At 63.4% G+C, this 19,229-nt stretch overlaps 2 protein-coding genes across 15 annotated transcripts in view; both read left to right on the plus strand.

Moving 5' to 3' along the window:
* Positions 1-10,526, plus strand: part of MCF2L (MCF.2 cell line derived transforming sequence like) — a 117,002-nt gene extending 106,476 nt beyond the window's left edge. For 10 of the 14 annotated variants that reach the window (XM_060288211.2, XM_060288209.1, XM_060288212.1 and 7 more), the window contains 11 exons: positions 36-257; positions 371-463; positions 1,504-1,582; positions 1,738-1,804; positions 2,645-2,763; positions 2,987-3,079; positions 4,107-4,181; positions 7,053-7,174; positions 8,469-8,581; positions 8,649-8,752; positions 8,858-10,526. In XM_060288211.2, the coding sequence (XP_060144194.1) occupies positions 36-257; positions 371-463; positions 1,504-1,582; positions 1,738-1,804; positions 2,645-2,763; positions 2,987-3,079; positions 4,107-4,181; positions 7,053-7,174; positions 8,469-8,581; positions 8,649-8,752; positions 8,858-8,943 (1,173 nt within the window). In that variant the 3' untranslated portion in view covers positions 8,944-10,526. The remainder of the gene's footprint in view (positions 1-35; positions 258-370; positions 464-1,503; positions 1,583-1,737; positions 1,805-2,644; positions 2,764-2,986; positions 3,080-4,106; positions 4,182-7,052; positions 7,175-8,468; positions 8,582-8,648; positions 8,753-8,857) is intronic. The other 4 variants (XM_030856704.2, XM_060288213.1, XM_060288219.1 and 1 more) reach the window with 2 other exon arrangements.
* Positions 10,527-12,674: 2,148 nt separating this feature from the next.
* F7 (coagulation factor VII) lies at positions 12,675-18,611 on the plus strand. Its single transcript, XM_030856702.2, has 8 exons — positions 12,675-12,744; positions 13,733-13,893; positions 14,421-14,445; positions 14,520-14,633; positions 15,936-16,076; positions 16,909-17,018; positions 17,328-17,451; positions 17,999-18,611. The coding sequence occupies exons 1-8, from the start codon at positions 12,675-12,677 to the stop codon at positions 18,595-18,597; spliced, it is 1,344 nt and encodes a 447-aa protein (XP_030712562.1). The 3' UTR covers positions 18,598-18,611.
* The last annotated feature ends 618 nt before the right edge of the window (positions 18,612-19,229 follow it).

The raw sequence follows: 19,229 nt of genomic DNA on the forward strand, positions 1-19,229 counted from the left end.
TGGGCGCTAACTGCACCCCACGCCGCCGCCTTTAGGGGAACCTGAGCGACCTGGGGAAGCTGCTGATGCAGGGGTCCTTCAGCGTCTGGACGGACCACAAGAAGGGCCACACCAAGGTGAAGGACCTGGCCAGGTTCAAGCCCATGCAGCGCCACCTGTTCCTGCATGAGAAGGCCGTGCTCTTCTGTAAGAAGCGGGAGGAGAACGGCGAGGGCTACGAGAAGGCCCCGTCCTACAGCTTCAAGCAGTCCCTGAACGTGAGTGAGGCCGCCCCGCGGAGACCCTGGGGCCCCCGCTGGGCCGCGACGCCCACCTTCTGGAGCGGGGGGTGCCCTTGCCCGGACGCCTACCGCCCGCCCCGCCCTCACAGATGACGGCCGTCGGCATAACGGAGAACGTGAAAGGGGACGCGAAGAAATTCGAGATCTGGTACAACGCCAGAGAGGAGGTGTACATCGTCCAGGTAGGCCCCGCGCTCTCGGGCCAGGCTGCGGGCTCTGCCCAGCTCCGTCAGGACCGCCGGTGAGCGTCTTCTGCTGAGAGCTGCTGTCTGGAATCTTCGGAAAGCTCTATTCCCTGGAGGCCAGGGCCCCGCCATTCGTTTGGGGCTGCCCTGGGCCGTCAGTCACTAAGCTGAGCCCGGGACAAGGCACAGGGACGCCGCGGGGCAGGGGTGCCCCAGGTGCCCTGCCAGGAAGTGGGCTCCTGGTCCCCGGACGGCGGGGGGTCCTGGCCCGCCTGGGCCAGGCATCCTCGCTGCCGCGCACGACCAGGCGCCTGCAGGGAGCGTGTCCTCCTCGCTCGCCGGTGATGGCGGGAGGTGGTGGAGTGTAAGTTCGCCCATGAGCCCGGGAGAGACCCCAGCCCGAGAGGGCGATCTGGCACTGGGAGGTGCCTCGCCAGTTGCCCTTGACCGTTCTGACGCCCTTGGCGGTCTGGGCCTGGGGGCCCTGGGGGTGTCGCAGCACCGCAGCGTGGAGGCCCCGGTGACCTGCACTCTTCACAGCTCACAACACCCAGGCTAGCGCGGCCGGCCGAGGGCCCCACAGAGCTACAGCGGGAGCGGCCAGGGGCTCGGCCGGCGCCCCGGCTTTGCACAAGCCCAGGGTCCTCAGGGCCCAGCCGCCCGCCTGCACTGCCCTCGGGCCCCAGGCAGAGTGGAGGTGGGGCAGCAGCCCGGCCGCGCTGGTCCAGCTTCTGGTCCACTTGCGGGATGTCAGACGCCCGTCGTCCTTGTCAGCTAGGGAGACGTCAGGGCCGCATCCCAGAGAAACATTCTCGGGGCAGGCCACGTTGCAGGGGCTCCCACTGAGTCAGAGTCAGAGACCGTGCAGGGTGCTGGCGTGGGGTCCGTGCACCGGCGCCCGCGGGGATGCCGCCCCGCATCGCGAGCGTGGCGCCGTCAGCCCCGATTCTGAGGGGCCCAGGCGCCTGCAGAGTGAGACCCTGACGCGTCCCTCGGGAACACACGCACTCACCTTCCGGTCTGCTTTGGCGGCACAGGCACCAACTCCTGAAATCAAGGCCGCCTGGGTGAGCGAGATCCGGAAGGTGCTGACGAGCCAGCTGCAGGCGTGCAGAGGTGAGGGCGCGGCCTCTGGGCTGTCCCCCGGGGGCCCGTTTATGTCCCGCAAAGCCTCCTCGGGATCCTTAGCCATCTGAGGCACCGCGGTAGCACCTGGAGGGGAAGGTGCTGGACTCGCGTTCCTGAGCCACGCTGGGCTCTTGTCCCCGCAGAGGCCAGCCAGCACCGAGCCCTGGAGCAGTCCCACAGCCTGCCCCTGCCCGCGCCCACCGGCACCAGGTGAGGCCCGGCCGCGCGTCGGGGGTGTCACCAGTGGGAGCCAGCCCGTGCCGCTGGGTCTCCGCGGCCCTGTCACCGAGCCTCCTGGTCATCGGGGTCGCTCTGGAGAGCGTCCCTGGGGTCGCATGCTGCTGGGTCAGTCCCGGCAGGTCAGCGTCAAGGCGTGTGCCTCTAGCCCTAGCCCCAGCCCAAGGCCCGTCCGCAGCATCTCTGACCGTTTTCCATCCGGGCGGTATTTCCCATCACGATCAGTGCGCGGCGGGCGGCTGTTCCAGAGAGCAGTCCAGCGCCAGCACTGCAGTGACGGTAGTGTCCCAGGTGGGCAGGGACCCCGGGCACGGGAGGCTCAGAGCCAAGGCCGAGGCCCATGGCTCGCAGACAGACGCAGGGTCACATTTCACGCTGGCCTCATCGTACCTTTTCTGCCCTTATTTTTCCTTTGTTATTTTATTCATTCACTTACTTGTTTACTGTTTCTTATGTAAGCCACGTCTAATTATTCATGGTTGAAATAATAATGATGCTCTAATAATGATTAATGGTCTAAATAAATAAACCACAGAACAATAGCTTTAAAGGAGAAAGGGCCCCCCCAGGGGAAAGAAAACAACAACAAAACCGCCTCCTACTTAATAGTCAGGGAGGTGGGTTTTGTTCTCACTTGGCTCCGCCCAGAGTCTGGACATGAGTGGCCGTGGCCGTGGCCCTGCGGCGGGAGACACGCAGCCCGAAGGCCTGGGTAGAAGCTCAGGGAGGTCTCCACCCTCCTCCTCACAGACCTTTGAACGCCAACCAGGCAACAACATTCTCTTTCTTTTTCCATGTGTCTGATGTCCTTAGTCCCTCTAAAGGGAACACAAAAGACGTCAGAAAGTTGGAAGAAAGAAAAACGGACCCGCTGACCCTGGAGGGATACGTGGGCCCCGCGCCACTGCCGAGGCCCCCCGAGAAGGGCAGAGGTGAGTGTTGGGGCCAAGCCCGGAAGTGCCGGGAGCTGCATCGGGGGTCCGCGGCGGGCGTGTCAGGGCCTCACAGCCCCCGGTGGGCACAGGGAAGGTTCACGGAGAGCGCGGGGCCCGGCCGCCTGCACAGAGCACAGGGGCCTGGGCAGGGGGCCCGGGCGTGGCCGCCTGCCCTCTGGGGCCGCCCGGCGCCCTCTGCACTGCCCTCTCTTCCCCGCAGACGACGCGGTCACTAGCTCTACTTCAGAAAGCTCTGCGCTTTCCAGAAAGCGCCTCACCCTGCAGAGCTTTGCTGCCCTCAAGGGTCAGAAAGGTAAAGGTGCCTGGCCCCGGCCGGCGGCGGGCTTCTGGGCGGGTCGCGCCCATGGCTGTCTGTCATCCATCCGTGCCGTGCTCATCCGTGTGGACGGTCTCGGGAGGGGCATCTGCCTCTCGCGTGGGTCACCAGGCACGCGTCTGCCGCTGAGTCGCTCTTTCCCTGACGCTGGCGGGTCTGTCATTCGTGCAGCCAGGGCTCTGTTTTCAGGGCCTTTTCTTTGCAGAGGTGGAGGTGAGCTCTTCTGACAGAGGCCCGCCTGCCAGGAGCTGGGACTGTCCTTTGCTTTTCTGGTCCAGCTCGTCCCTTTCCTGCCTTTTCCCGTGGGGTCCCCGAGGGCATTGCTCCCCCTGCCAGAGTGCGAGGCATCCGCTTCCCTCTGGGCGTTTCTAGTGCACAGGCGGGTTCAGAACACCCGATGGAGGTCTCTAAGAGCTTGCCTGGACTCCTGAGCAGTGAATATGGGGAAAATACGCCCAGACAGCACAGGAGGCCAGCCCTGAGGTTCCAGGCGGGTCGCTAGAGGACTCCCTTCCCGATTCTGAAAGCCCGTCTTGTCTAGAGGTCTTTTCATTGGTCCAAATATTGGAGGGTTTTTTCTTTTTTTCCCAATTTATAAAATACTTTTAAGTTGACCTCAAACAAACAAACAAACAAAAAGACGGACAAATCCAGGTCCTTATACCTTGCTGGGTTTGGCGAGCAGGCGTACTGGGCATGCTCTACGTGGAGCTCAGAAAACAAACCAAGGGGCCGCTTACCTAAAGCTACGATGCCGACGCAGGGCCATCACCCGCCCGTCTCCCCCTCCTGCTCTCCTGGGCCTCCCCCTGGACCTCTGGATCCCTCCGCCAGCTGAGCCGTGTTCCCAAGAAGCTGCTTTCTGAGTCACTGGAAAGCAGCCTGTTGCCGCCGTGTGTGTCTCACCCCAGCATGAGCTCGCTGTGTCTCCTGCCCCCTTGGTGCTCCGCTCGCTCCTCACTCCGTCTCTCCCGTTCTGTCTCTGCTCTTCCTCCTTTTGCAGCCTCTCCTACCAGTCCCGACAAAAAAGCTAAGCGACACCAAGTAAAGAGCGACCCAACGCCTTTTGGTTTACGAGGTAGAGTGGCTCCGCCTCCTGGACTAGCCTGGCGCCATTTCCCCATCCGGTTAGGGACCCTGTCTCGCCATCTGAGCTGCCCAGTGAAACAGGTCCCTCCCAGCCAGGAGCACAGTCACTGTTTTGTTCAAAGCCTGACGCTCCGGCCACAGGTACCGTGGTGACGTCACGCTTCTCGGTCCGAGGCCTCAGGCCAGGTGTGCCCAGAATGCGCAGAGCTGCCCACGGGCCACCAGGTAGCAGCTGCTGACACCTGGCTGGTGCCTGGGCTGGGCTGGGCTGTCTTACTCAGTGGCTGCGGGGCTCCACGTCCCAGGCCCATCCTTCCTCACCGTTTGTCCCCATGCTTCTGGGGACGCAGACAGATGGGGTGAGGTTCCGTATTGGAACTTGGGCCTTTGTCTCTCTTGCCCTCATATTCTGAGGGCAGAGCCCCCCCAGGGAAACCCAGAGCCCCCCATCTCCACCCGGCCCAGGTTGAGGGTCTAAGGCTCGCAGACAGGGTTTCACTCTGTGAGCTATCCCGCGCTTCCAGACCATGTGATGGTACTGCCGGGCCAGATCCCGACGCACACCCCCCTCGGGCCTCAGTCCACAGTCCGCGCTGCAGGGACCCAGGCTGCAGGGACCCAGGGCTCTTCCGTGGGCAGCTGGAGAGCCCAGAGACCCACCCCTACCCCAGCCTGCACCCAGCCCTGCAGACGGAGCCCCAGGCACTTGGGAGTAGAATCACCTCCCCACCACCGTCTCCGTCTCCGGGAGGGGCTGGACTTGGCCATTAGTGTTCCTGCTTAAGGCCCAGAGGTGCCCGAGGCATCTCTCTGCTTTGCTGACTCTCCTTGTGTGGGAGGCTGCAGTCTACTCCCTTTGAGCCCAGTGTGTCACCTCTGCGAGCTCCTCTGCTCACCTGTGAGACAGGTGAGGTGACCTCATGTCCTGGTAGATGAGTGTTAGGGCCTTGAGCTCAGGCCCAGCTGCCAGCCCCCCTCCCTCCCTCCTCCTCCCCCTCCCCCTGCCCTCCCCCTTACTCCCTCCCCCTCCCCCTTACTCCCTCCTCCTCCTCTCCCTTCCCCCTCTACTCCTTCCCCCCTCCCCTCCCCTTCCCCTCCCCTCCTCCTCCCCCTCCAGCTCCTCTCCCCTCCTTCCCCTTCCTTCCCCCTCCTTCCCCTTCCTTCCCCCTCCTTCTCCCATCCATGGAATCACTTCAGTCCACAGCAGGTGACGGAGCTGCAGGCCGTCCTGGCTGGCACTCTTGAAATGCCAAGTGCTTGCTTCCTGGAGTTGCATCAGCCCCTTGTTTTTTCAGTGTCAGTGTCAGCGACTCTTTTACTGGAACGAGAGGTGACCGTATTCACGGTTCCTTGGCCTGATGTCCTCCTCGAAGCCCCCAGCATCCTACGTGGATTAAGAGCGGGCCACGGGGCTCAGTATCTCATGCTTATTCCCGTGTCACTGTGTGGACACAGGGACCGTCCCACTTGTTAGCAGAGGGTCACTCAGAGGCCACGGGTGGCCGGGTGTGACCGAAGGGCAGAGCCGTCTGTCCACGCAGCTCTCCAGTGAGGGTTTACACACCTCGTTTCCAGGGGCTGCCCTCTGCCCAGGCAGCAGCGTCGTCCTTCTGCCTCCGCTGTCCCCCTTCGGACACATGCTTCCATTTGGCCGGGAGCCCTGTGTCTATCGGTGCTGGGCTGGAGGGTGGACATTCGTGGCCAGCTGCCTGGCGCCAGGGCCCCTGGTGACCCCCACCCGGCGTCCGTCTGAGCTTCCCGCCCTGGGCGGCTCCGGACGTGCCGAAGCAGGCGGCGAGCGTGGTTAATGGCTGGCAACCCACGGTCCCCGCTTCCCGCTTCCTGCATGGACACCAGCCGCCGGGGGCCAAGGGTCGTGCTCGCCACCCCTGCCCGGCTGGAGAGGCGGGGCCAGAGGGTCTCTGGGCGCCGGGCCTGGCCTGGAGCAGGGGCTCAGTGCTCTGCGGGCTGGGGGGGGATCTCTGGGTCCCAGCTCCCTTTTCTGTGAAGACAGAGGCAGCTCCCTGACACCGCTTTAACACAAGCTTGTCACTGCCAGCCTTCAAAGTGTCGGCCTTGGGACAGCTGCCCCTCTGTCTGCACCCTGACTGCAAGGGGTGGGGGGACATGCAGGCATGCATTCTGCCCTTGTCCACGTGGTTCCCTCACTCCCTCTCTCCCAGGAGAAGGTGTGCTTCTGGCCACACCAGATGGAACTGGGGACTGGTTCTGGATCCGCTCCCCTCTTGTCAAAACGCCACCTCACGCGGAGCGCGGCGGGCCTCCAGAGCCGCAGGCGTGTGGCTCCGGCCTCTCGCTTCGTTCGTGACACTTGCTGTATTTCTCCACGACGCACTTGCACTCTCCCCCAATGGGAGGTGCAGCAGCTACTCTTTGGGGACACAGGGCAGTAGAAGGAATGTTTACGTAGTTTATAAAACCCGGAGGAAGCTTCTTTCCCCGCCCGTGACCCACACAGGGTGGCCCCCTCCCTGGCCTGGGCGCTCCTAGCACCCAGCATCGTGAGGAGCTGTTCTCCCGGCCGGCTGATGGGTGTTGAGAGTTGCAGGTGTTGATTAAAAATGCCTTTCCCTCGTCGTTTGCCTCGACACGGGACGGGCGGTTGTCACCAGCTGTCCGGTGGAGGCTGGGGTTTGTTTCCGGCTGAGGAAGCAGGTGCTGTGGCCCAGGTCCCCTGGGCAGCTTGCACGGTTGAAGCGGAAACCTGCGGGTGTCCGGCCCGCCTTTACGCACCGCTGGGAAGGGCAGGCTCCCCCAGCCGACACGTGTGGGTGGCGGGGATGTGCATAGGCCGCCCTCGACCTTGAGGGGGACCTCACTGGGGCCTGGTCCTCTCTAGGTTGGAGCAAAACGTCTAACCCCCCAGAGGCTCCTGAGGACAACGACGGCTGGTCCAGCGCCGAGGAGCCGGTCAACTCCTCAGACGCAGAGGAGGAAGGGAGAGCGGGCCTCAGGAAGCTGGTAACCTTGGCTCCCACCTCGTCCGCGGCACTGCTGGTCCCGGGGGCAGGGAGCCAGCAGTGCAGCTCAGGGGGCCGCGCCTCCTAGGGCTTAGGGAGGACCTCCAGGTGCCAGGGCCCCTTGGCTGTGTGCCCGCCCTCCTGTAGTTCTCACCAGACCACCTCACGGCGGACAGCGCACACCTCTGACCTGCCCCTCAGAGCAGCTTTCTTAAAGCTGCGTGTGTACCGCCGTCTGTTTCAGAGAATCGCTGTCTGAGGTACGATTTGCTTCCTAAACAAAGTTCCGTTTTAGCACGAGCAGCAGACGAAACTATTTATATATTAAGTCATCAGAGTCAGGACGGTAGCAACAGTTATTTGCTGCCCGCTCAGTGCTGCCCTGGTCCACACCTGGTTTATCGCAGCGAGCAAAGCACCCCAGAGCTGGAGGGGTAGACACAGGTAACTGGAGGAGAGCGCAGGGAGAGTCTCGGGTGGCCAGGGCAGCCTTTCCCGAGGAGGCCTGAGGGTGAGAAGAGCCGGCCAGGGCGTTGCGGGGCCAGTGGGGGAGCCTAGGCAGGCGGGCAGGGAGGCGGGCAGGGAGGCGGGCGGGCGGGGAGGCAGGTGGGCAGGCGGGCAGGCCTGCTGGTTGCATTCCGCTTGCGGTGCAGCAGGAGGGTGCGAGGTGCTGCTCAGGGTGTCCAGAGGGTGCAGCTGCTCCCGTGAGGGTAACGGACACCGGCCTGGCTTTCCCTGCTCCCAAGCCTGGTGGCGCGTGACCCCTGCACAGTTCAGGGGCTCCCAGTCATGTGTCTCGCTGCCCGTGAGACCGCAGCCCCACAGTCCAGCAGAATGGCCTCCCCTTCTCAGAGTCCGCGTCGCGCAGCAGCTCCGTCCACAGGTGTGCTGAGCACCTGCTGTGTCAGGCACTGAAGGCAAACAGGGGACAAGGTGGACAAGAATCCCCCCTCTCCTGGGGTGAAAGACTAGTAAAAGGCAGAGCGTGTGCCCTGAGGGCAGAGGCGTGACCCAGTAAGAGGTGCAGGAGGTGCAAAGGCCCTGCGGCCGCAGGAGCTGGGTGTGGTGTGAGCACTGGGGCGCAGCCAGGGGCACCGCACAGGCTGGTCAGGTTTAGTGGTCGCCACGTGAGACCGAGCGTCTCCCTGGACGAGGAGACCTTCCCAATGTAAGGCCATAGTCCCACCGGAAGCTCTGCGAATGGCAAGGCTCTCTCGTCCTTCCCGGGACGCTGGACGCTGGGCACCGGCAGCTGCGTGCCACGTGTGCCATGCGCCCTGCCGTCCCCTCCCCAGGTCCCCGGGAAGTACACCGTCACGGGGCTGGACGAGAAGGGGGGGCCCGACGCGCTGGTCCTGAGGAGCGGGGACGAGGTGGAGCTGGTGCAGGAGGGCGACGAGGGCCTCTGGTAAGACCGCCCGCGCGCCCCCCCGCAGCCCGCGCGCGCTACCGCACCCTGACCGCGCCCCTTGCAGGTTCGTGCGGAACGTGAGCTCCGGCGGCGAGGGCTGGCTGCCAGCCCGCAACCTGTCCGCCCTCCTCGGCCAGCGCGGCGCCCCCGGGTGCCTGAGCAGCCCAGGTACGGGCCGCTGAGCAGCCCAGGCGCTGCGGCGAAGGCGGGGCCGGGGGCGGGGCCAGGGGCGGGGCCAGGACGCGCGGCAGCCGCTCGCCTGCTTGTCCGCAGAGTCCAGCGCGGGGTCCGCCCTGCTGAGCGCCTCGTCCAGCTGCAGCGAGAGCTGCGCGGCCGCCCTCGCGGACCTGCAGGGGTAGCGCCGCGGCCACCCCGCCTGCGGCCCTGGGAGCTGGCCTCTGCTCGGGCCGGCGCGGCGTGGGGAGGGGCCGGCGCCCACAGAACCGCCCACGGAACCCCGGAGCCGCCGCGGCCCCAGACGAAGGTTCGGGAAGAGTCCGCCCTGCGGCCTCGGCGCCGGGACCGCGCGCGCCCCAGGGCGCAGGAAGGGCGCGGCACCGCGGCTTCCTCGGGGAGTCGGACGGACGGGGCTGCAGACGACAGACCTCTGGTGCAGAAGGGCTTCCGGGACTCCCCTTCGGCCTCGGCCGCAGCCGCTCCCCTTTGGTTTCCGACGTTTCTGGTCCGGTGCTTTCTGCAGGAACACGCGTTCTGTGGAGCTGCTTCCAAAAGAAGTGACCGATTCACTGACCCATCGGCTTGGTGCGGGGGCAGGAGGCTAGTTTGTCTTATACACATTTTTTTTTAAAGCAAAGATTAATTCTACGGCCATCTTTTTGGTGATATTTTGGCCTCTGATCTTTACCAAGAATCACTGTGTTTACGTGAAATGACAATATCATACTGTATTTGATATAAAACTATTTTTTGTTACTGGGGTTTACATGGCGCTGAATGATTTGGGGGACACGCTCTCGTGGAAACAGCCCACCTGGTCACAGGTGAGTGGAAGGACATTCCCTCGGTAGAATCAGGCAGCGTTTCTACAAACACAGGCAGTTAGAAACCAAGGAAATTCCTTCACCTGTGTAGGTTAGTTTTCAAACGAAAATGTGAACTATAATTTAAAATATTAACCTTCTTTTCTACAGAAAAACACGGGGGACTCGATTTTTTAACACTTCACTGAATTAGGGTATTTTTATTATTTTTAAAGACTGTGTAAAGATGCAGTTTTTGCAGGTGTCACCTGAACCGATGCTGTCACAGGAGCCCAGGGAAAACCTGAGCTCCCGGCCCCCCCTGCCCCCCCCCCCGCCTGGCATGTCCTGTGTGGAGCTGTCCTGAGCACAGCAGAGTATATCTTATTCAAATCAAGGCAGAACTGGAAAGAAAACTCTTCTGTTTTACTGTGTTTTGTGTTTCAGAAACAAATTCTGTTCCCTGGAAACGCTTCTTTCTGGGTCTGATTGGGGCAGATATTTTTATATGTGTGTATATATGTCGATGTGTGTACATACGTCCCCACTGTGAGGGGTGTATTTATAGCCTCCAAGCTGCTGGCGATGTGTCGCTTTACAGCCCCCCGAGACCCAGGCCCCTGCAGCCCAGCCCACGGGCTCCGCGTCCTTGTGCAGGGCCAGACCTCTCTGGAGTGCGTAGTGGACGGCGTACAAGCTCGGCAGCTTTCCTCCTGGTGTATAAGTTATTTGGAAAATGATGCTTCACGTAATTTACTGAATATATTGATTGTTCAGGCACCGTTCCTGCCATCCCAGCCTGGGACTGGCCACCATTTTTGTGATCTCTTCCTCATAAAAGCACTTTAAAACCTCATGTTTCAGTCACTGTTCCTTTTTCTTTAACTGCTGATGTAAGTGAAATTTAAAAATCCGAGTTCTTTACTGCATGGCTGGTGTTTGAATAAACATCAGCACCTCTTGCTGTCGGCCGTCCTCTGTAAAGGCACAGGATCTGGAACTGGGTGGCCCTCACTGGAACGCCCCCCCCCAGATGCCAGCATGCGCCGGAGGGGCCCAGGGCGAGTGGGGCCTCCTGACCCCTGAGCCCCCTCCCCTCCCCCCTCTGTCAGGGCTTCTCCTGCAGGAATAAGACAGGGTGAACGCTGTACCTGTGCTCGGCCAGCTGGGAGAAATAGTACAAGTGTCAGTGGGCGTAGTGGCTCCTCGAAGCCTGCAGCGTCCCCTCCACCTCTGCGGGGACCCCCGTCACCCCGGACCTGAGGGCCTCTGTCCTTCGCATTGCCCTAATTCACGCTGATGCCCTATGCCTGGCAGGTCATTTGTCTGCGGAAACCCGGTTCAGTGGTGATGCTCTGAGAAGCCCTAGAAGGAGCAGAGTCTTTTCTTCACCCCCGAGCCTTGTCCCTACTGGGCCTGTGGTCAGGATGCCCCTCACGTGGCTCCAAACACAGGTGCAGCTCAGCTCCGTTCGAGGGAAGCCAGGGGCACCGGGCTGAGAGCACCCCCTAGGATCCCTGTCCGCCTGGACCCCAGAAGGTGATCCTGCTTGGATATAGGGTCACTGCAGGTGCAGTTGGTTAAGATGGGGTCATGGTGGCCCCTAGTCCAATGACTGGTGTCCTTATAAGGAGCAGGAAATTTGGACACACACACACACCAGGCGGGAGCTGGAGGGCTGGCTCAGCATGTCAGGGGTACCAAGGACCACCAGAGCCCCAGGAGCTGGAAGAGGCCGGAAGGACCCTCCACAGAGCCTCTGGAGGGAGCTTGGCCCTGGGACACCTGCCCAGACCTGGGACTGGATAGATTCCTGTCGCCGGAGCCCCTGGGGGCGGTGCTGGGTCAGGCGGCTGGAAAGGAGCACTGAGTCAGTGAGCAGTGACCGCGCTGTACTCGGTCTGAGAAGGTGCGCAGCCCTGGAGCCGGAGGAAGCCCCGGGCAGTGGCCGCACCGGCAGGGGTGGCAGGTGGCGCTTCTGGAGCCCTCGCAGGACAGTGCACACCCCCAGGCTCTCGGCAGGAAGAACAGCCCTGCTGCCCCGCAAAGAAAGTAGGGCTCAAAGGAATGAGCCCCTTCCTCCCCAAGCTGGGAGGAGACGGACCCTGACAGCACCCTGCCAGGTGGTCTGACTCCAGAGCTGCTGCACCCACTGGGCCCAGGCGGCGCCACGAAGGGCTGTGAGAGTCCCTCCCCTTCCCCTCCTCTCCCCCTCCCCCCTTCACAAATAAATTCCTGTATAACTGAATTCCTAAACAATTGTTGACAGTGACAAATAGAAATTCCAGAGGTGATAAGTAAAATGTTGTCCTCTAAGGACTGCCTTCCATCTGGGGAGGGAGTAGCGCCGGACCCGCCTGGAACAGCTGGGTCTCCCTGCTCCCCTCTGAAGATAAATGGCAGAGCTGGTGTCCCCAGCCTCCACCCGTTTATGGAGAGGCGGCTGGACGCCTGAGTGAGGCTTGCAGGGTGACCGCCAGCCCAACGGGCCCAGGACAGTACCAGTTAAGTCTGGAAAGTCCAGCGTCCTGAGAAACCCTTTCGTGCCTGGCGGCCAGGATAGCTGGTCACCCCAGCTGGTGGCCTGGGCCCAGGAGGGCATGAGGGACAAGACCCGGGCGCCCCAGGGCTGAACGGGGGCAGGGGCTCCGCGGGGGGCGTGCACCCCTCCCCCTCGCGCTCCCAGAGGGGCCCTTCGGCTGAGAAACCAGGCCTCCCCTGTGACAAGATATTCACATTCACGCCCCAAACCTGCTCCCCTTTCCCAGTACCATCACTGCGGGGGACGGCTCTCCACCCGCACTTTAGTTCTGTTTCCCAGCTTGCCGTCCTAGGTCCTCGGGCTGCAGGCTTCTGAGCTGCATTTGAGCTGCACACGCCACCGGACACGCATCCCGACGCCCGAGTCTCCTCTCGCACAAGGAGCCTGACTCCCCAGGCCCGTGCCCTGGGGCGGCCTGTCTGTCCGCTCAGCAGGCACTGGGCGGGGGACCGCACGCCCGAGTGCTTGGGAGGCGAGGCCTCCCTCCCCCACCCTCTCGGGCTCTTGGAGAACTTTGCCCGCCTCCCCACCTGGAAAGTCAACAGACAAAGCGACCCAGGGCCTCGCCATGGCTCCTCGGCTCCGGGGGCTGGCCCTCCTCTGCCTTCTGCTGGGCCTGCGGGGTTCCCTGGTGGCAGGTACGCGAGGGAGGTTTCCCCATTCACCCAGCGGAAGGGCAGCCGACCCCCAAAGCCGGCCCATGTGCTGGGCGCTCCTGTTTGCTGGCAGCTCTGCTCTGATCTGCTCTCCTTCCGAAAGGCAAACGGTGCCCAGGGCCTCACCCAGCATTTGGAGGAAAGGCTTCGGGGAATTATTTTCCAGACTTTTGGGAGCCGTGGCGTCCGCCGGCCACAGTGGGCGCCCCCCGCCTGCCGCCAACACCCCCCCCACCCCCTGGCACAGGATCTGGGGCTCAGGGGTGCCTCTCTCACTCTGCTCTCTCGGCCTCTCGGTGGGGGGCTGGTGCGAGGGACGGTGTGGGGACGCCAGACCGTGATGATCTGCCACCACGCCAGTGACCCCTGCACCCCGTCCTCACAGACGCTGGGAGGCCTGAGCCGGTTAACACGGGGACGGCTCTGTGAGCTGTCATCGTGACTCTCCAGCCCCGAGGGGCGGCCGAGGTGGGAACCAGGCACCGACACTGTCCCGTGAAGTCCGGCTCACGTCGTCCCTCAGATCCCACGGCCAGACTCTGGGGTCCGAGAGGCAGAGCTGGTGCCGCCATGGTCCCTCCTGCTTGTCTTCTTTTTTCACTTAATATCGCACCTTCTTAAGCATCACGGGGCACCATCGTTTATGCTTCAGATTGTCTCCAGCTTTCCTGATGGCTGGGTCTCTGCAGGTCTCAGAGCATTTCCTTGGGATAAACTCCTAGAAGCGAAGGGACCAGGTCAAGGGCGTGAGCGTGTTGCGATGACTCACTGAGCACATTGCCTTCCTCCGGCACATAAAGCTGTGCAGTGCTCCCATTGCAAACTCAGCCAGGCCTGTGGACAGGAGCCCTCTGACTCCCATTACCTAGCAGAAGGGATGGTGGGAACACTTCCTGTGGAGGGCGGGGTGGGGGACGGGAGGCTGTGGGCCCCCCCCCGGGCGTCCAGCGTCTCACGGCCCGCCCTCCAGTCTTTGTCTCCCAGGAGCAAGCCCACAGTGTCCTGCACAGGCCCCGGCGCGCCAACTGGTTGCTGGAGGAACTGTGGCCTGGATCCCTGGAGCGCGAGTGCAGGGAGGAGTTCTGCTCCTTCGAGGAGGCCCGGGAGATCTTCCAGAGCGAGGAGAGGACGGTGAGCTCGCCTGGGGCCAGCGGGCGTGCGGCGGCCACCCCGTGGTTGTGAAGCCTGCTTTGATTCTCACGACAACCCTGCGAGTTTTACTTCATTGGCCAAAAGATTCCGCGGGAATCCCTTTTACTGACGGGGCCTCTGCATCCGGCAGAGCCTCTGCGGTCGGTCCCGCTCAGCGGGTGACTGGACAGTCGATGCAGCATCCGAGGAGGAACTGGGGGCTCAGGGAGCGGGGGTGTCTTGTCCGCGTTCACAGCTCGGACGTGGCACAGCTAAAGCCTGGGGATGCTGACTTGGGCGAGGAAACCTGTGACCTCTGGTGGCCTTAGCAATGGCGGGTGGATATTAGGACAAAACTCGCTTCCCTGGATGCACCCACCTCGCCTCCAGAGGAGAAAGTCTGGCTTTCAGAGCCCATCACGAGGGCCAGGTCAGAAGCCCTCCAGCCCGCCAGCTCCTTCCGCGGGGCCATATGCACTGCCTCTGGCGCACGCCTGCGTCACGCACCTTCCTCTTTGCTCCCTCAGAATCAGTTCTGGATTTCTTACAACGGTGAGTACGTGCCCGGCCGACGTGATCTACCCGCCAGCCCCTCTCTCGGCATCCTAACTCTGACTTGCCCACAGACGGGGACCAGTGCGCCTCCAGGCCCTGTCAAAACGGGGGCTCCTGCGAGGACCAGCTGCAGTCCTACCTCTGCTTCTGCCTGGATGGCTTCGAGGGCCGGAACTGTGAGACGGGTGAGGACAACCAGGGCCCCCGGGGGGGCTGCTGAGCACGGCCTGGGGGGAGGTTGGCCTCCGTGACCTGGAAGGGCCTCAACCTGAGAGTCTCGGATCTGGGGTTCTCAGGTGCTAATTCTTCCACTTGTGATGCCCTGTCCCCTTCTGGGCTCCCGGCACTGGGAAATTCTGACGCACCCGGAGGGGCCCGGGGAATCACTGCATCTCCGTCAGCTCCACACATCCCCATGGCGAGGTGGTTGGGGAAGCTCGGCCTTCCCTACTTGCTGTCACAAGGGTAGGCCCAGTATTACAGTATCACACAGCTCAGGGCTCCCCAGACCACCCTCAGCGTCAGTCATCTGCTAGGCCAGCGTGCTCTGAAGGCCGACACAGGCACGGTTACAGTTACCACACGGAAAGGATATGGGTTCAAACAGCCGAGGGGCCAGTGTGAGCTCCCAGCGGCTTCTTCCCGGGAGCCCTGTGGATGGTGTTCTGTTCTCCGAGACCATGTGGGACAGAACTTACAGAGACTCACCCGCCAGGGACGCGCCCACAAGCCCCAGTGTCCTGAGGTCCCACTGGGGCTCAGGCACAAGGATGTGGCTGACCCCCACGTCCAGCCCTTCCAGGGGTCACGCTGATGCCACTTATCAGGCAGCTCAAATTAAAGTGGACGACTTCATCAGGGGGGCAGTCACTTCCTGGGAGCCCTCCCCACCTGTGAACACTCTGATGCCACCTAGCTCGTCTCAAAGGACCACGGTCAAAGAGGGAGGGCAACGGCCAGGGAGGAGGGTCCCCGCCGGTCACCTGGGGCTTGGGTGCTCAGCGGTCCTGGTGTGAATTCACCTCCAGGACAGGCCCTGGACTTGCAGAGCGAGCCAAGCCCGTGTCCACAACAAAGCTCCCTTTTCCAGAGGCAGGTTGGCCAGCGGCCAGCCCGGGCAGCTCCCCGGGGCACCAGGCCCCGGCTGCAGACCAGCCTCCTGGCTCTGACTGCTCGCGGGCAGGCCTCCGATTGAGTCGGACTCGTCCACCGTCCCCAGGGGCCTCTGCTTTCCCCAGCCCGGGAGGGATGACGTTGTGGAGGCCACAGCGTGCCAGCCCCGCATCCCCACTGGCGAAGCTGCTCAGACGTGGGACCCTGCCCCAAACTCCAGGTCGTGCCCTTCTGGGTCAGTCTGCGGAGTGGGCTGGTGCCAGGCTGTCCCTGGAGCCGGAAGCTGGGCACCACCTTCATGCAGAACACAGCCCCTGGCCCAGGCCTGCTTGCCCTGACCGGGGCCCCCTGTCGGCCACGCCCTCTGCCCTCAGACAAGAAGAGCCAGCTGATCTGCCCGAATGACAACGGTGGCTGTGAGCAGTACTGCAGGGATGACGCGGAGGCTGGGCGCACCTGCTGGTGCCACGAGGGGTACGCGCTCCAGGCGGACGGGGTGTCCTGCACGGCCACAGGTAACAGGTCCTCGGGTACCAGGTCTAGGGCTGGTGGTTTCATTGTCCTGATACAAGTCTCCCCGTTGGCTACAAGATGGGGTGCGGGGAAGCATAGCATCACTGAGCATCTCCCAGGCACTGCCGGCGCGCTCTGCGCGTCGCGGCAGAGGGGAAGCTGGGGTGGAGGCGGCCGCCCCGCCCCCAGAGCAGGGAGGGGCCACGGTGTTGCGGGGCGGAGCCCCGGAGCCGGGGGGAGGTGCAGAAGGCGGCGCTCGCTGCCCACCCCCGCTCCCCGCGCAGCACCACACCCAGTGTCTGTACTGACGGCAGCACGGTTCTGGATTCCAAGTCTCTTCAACGGCAAGCACTTCTGGGAAAATGGAAAACGTCTCCAAACCAGCCTAAAGGCGACGGGGCTGCAGCCCCCAAAGCTGACCCCACCCCCAGCCCTGCGTCTCTCCGGAGGTGGATGGACCCAGCCTTGTCTAGGAAGCCTGAAACTCAGCTGCCGCCTCTAAAGGCTTTCTTTTCTGGCCTGGGGCTTTCCTGGAGCAGGAAGGAAAACTTAGAGCCGGTCAGAAGAGCAGCCCGATTGTCCGAGATGCCGGTCACCTTACACAGCTTATCCTTTACACCTTTAGTGACCTCAAGCTGCACGTCTTCCCCCCTTGGAAAATGCGCGGGACCCAGTCTCCAGGACCCTGGGCCATCTGCTTCCCCGGCAGCTCCCGCAAGGGCCTGCCGCAGCCCCGGGCGGGACCAGAGGCGCAGCCGCCCGTCCGCAGGGCCCCTGGCCTTTCTCGCCAGCACCCCACACATCCCCACGTCTTGCTGGATTTGTTTTACACAGTTGAATATCCGTGCGGAAAAATACCTGTTCTGCAAAAAAGAAACGACAGCAACCCCCAAGGCCGAATCGTGGGTGGTCACGTCTGCCCCAAAGGGGAGTGCCCCTGGCAGGTAAGGCTCCAGGAGCACTGGGTCGAACGTGGGTGACGATCCCGGGCATGCACAGAGCAGTCCAGCCCCGGCGGGCCCACCGTCTGGCCACTCCCTTAGCTGGATGGAAACGGCCTGTAAAGCAGCCCCCATCCGGGGTGCACGGGAAAGGGGGGCCCCCCATCCGGGGTGCACGGGAAAGGGGAGCAGCCCCCATCCGGGGTGCACGGGAAAGGGGGCAGCCCCCATCCGGGGTGCACGGGAAAGGGGGGCCCCCCAGGCAGCCACGACGGGAACGCGAGCTTCCAGCATCTGCTGTGCCCTTGTCAGGCCATGCTGAAGCTGAATGGGGCGCTGCTGTGCGGGGGCTCCCTGCTCGACACCGTCTGGGTGGTCTCCGCAGCCCACTGTTTCGACAGACTCAGAAGCTGGAGGAACCTGACAGTGGTGCTGGGTAGGTTGCGTGGCGCCTCCTTCTGCCGGGAGACGATCCTTGAATGATAACCACGGGGCCAAGATTTGGGGCTTCCACGACCAGTGACCTTCCCCACAAAGAGAAGTGGCAGCGTCTGGGCAGACCCCATACCCACAGCGCCGCTGTGGCCACCCCCTCAGCCTCTCTGCCACCCAGATGCGGCCCTGGGGTGACGCTGCTCCCGCCAAGGTCCCCGAAGGGGTGCCCCACCCAAGGCTGCGCTGCCCGGTGGGCTTAGGGGATGACGAGGACCCCAGGAGGGCCAGGCCCCATCTGGAAGAACCAGGGGAACGGGGCACCCTCTCCTCACCCAGCCACGGCTGCCCGTCCGACCCCCTCACCTGCCTCCAGCACCTCGGGGCCATATCCGCCCCGACTCACACCCACACTGACCCCCCGGCAGCCCCAGGAGGCTGCTCGCCCACTGGGGGTGGGGGACGCGGGGCCCCTCCTGCCCGACAGGAGACACTGGCCCGGGAGGCGAGGCGGGGAGTGAGTGGACGGTCCGCCCCCGCCCCCGCCGCAGGCGAGCACGACCTCAGCCAGGACGAAGGTGATGAGCAGGAGAGGCAGGTGGCGCAGGTCATCATTCCCGACAAGTACGTCCGGGGCAAGACGGACCACGACCTGGCCCTGCTGCGCCTGGCGCGGCCCGTGGCCCTCGGCGACCACGTGGCGCCCCTCTGCCTGCCCGAGCGGGCCTTCGCAGAGCGGACGCTGGCCTTTGTGCGCTTCTCGGCCGTCAGCGGCTGGGGCCAGCTCCTGGAGCGTGGCGCCACGGCCCTCCGGCTCATGGCCGTGCACGTGCCCCGGCTCCTGACCCAGGACTGCCGGCAGCTCTCGCGCCGGAGGCCCGGCGGCCCCGTCATCACTGACAACATGTTCTGCGCCGGCTACACGGACGGCAGCAAGGACGCCTGCAAGGGGGACAGCGGGGGCCCGCACGCCACCCACTTCCAGGGCACCTGGTACCTGACGGGTGTCGTCAGCTGGGGCGAGGGCTGCGCAGCCGCCGGCCACTTCGGCGTCTACACCCGGGTCTCCCAGTACACGGCCTGGCTCCGCCGTCTCATGGTCTCCCCACCACCCTCGGGGGGCCTCGTCCGGGCCCCGCTGCTGCCCTAGCACCCGCCCCGCAAATAAAGCCGCCGTGTGTGCCCGGTCTTCCCGCGCCAAAGCCGGAAATTCTCCTGTGGTTCTTGGGGCGGGGGAGGGGGGAGCGGAAACAGAGACGGAGAGACAGAGAGACACAGAGAGGGAGACAGGGAGACTGACAGACAGAGACTGAGGGATGGAGAGGCAGAGAGAAACCTGAGGGAGATTCTGAGCAGCTGGACAGAAAGAGAGACTGAGTGTCAAAGAGGCAGACGGGGCGGGGGGGGTTAACGACAGAAGGTGGCACAGTGGGCAGAGCACGCGGGGGCTGGGTGCGCCAGGCCAGCAGCAGGGGCGCGAGTGTCCACCCCCGGTGACGTGTCCACCCGTGGTGACGGTGCCGCTTCCCCACACGTTCGTCTCTCACTCAAGCGTTTCATCTTCATTGCAGATAAACTGTTAGCATCCGCCACTCACTGTGCTGAATATCCTTCCGGATCTTTTCTTTTCTTTTTATAAATTTATTTATTTTTGGCTGCATTGGGTCTTCGTTGCTGCGCGCAGGCTTTCTCTAGTTGAGCCGAGCGGGGGCTACTCTTCGTTGCGGTGCGTGGGCTTCTCACTGCGGTGGCTTCTCTTGTTGCAGAGCATGGGCTCTAGGC

Source organism: Globicephala melas, chromosome 18 (genome assembly GCF_963455315.2).
Source record: "Globicephala melas chromosome 18, mGloMel1.2, whole genome shotgun sequence".
In the NCBI taxonomy this organism is placed as follows: Eukaryota; Metazoa; Chordata; class Mammalia; order Artiodactyla; family Delphinidae; genus Globicephala; species Globicephala melas.

Excerpts from the sequence above, each read along its gene's own strand:
- F7 (XM_030856702.2), top strand. The coding sequence starts at position 12,675 with ATGGCTCCTCGGCTCCGGGGGCTGGCCCTCCTCTGCCTTCTGCTGGGC. Across the intron at positions 14,446-14,519 it reads GTTCTGGATTTCTTACAACG|ACGGGGACCAGTGCGCCTCC; the intron begins GTGAGTACGTGC and ends ACTTGCCCACAG. Across the intron at positions 17,019-17,327 it reads AAGGGGAGTGCCCCTGGCAG|GCCATGCTGAAGCTGAATGG; the intron begins GTAAGGCTCCAG and ends TGCCCTTGTCAG.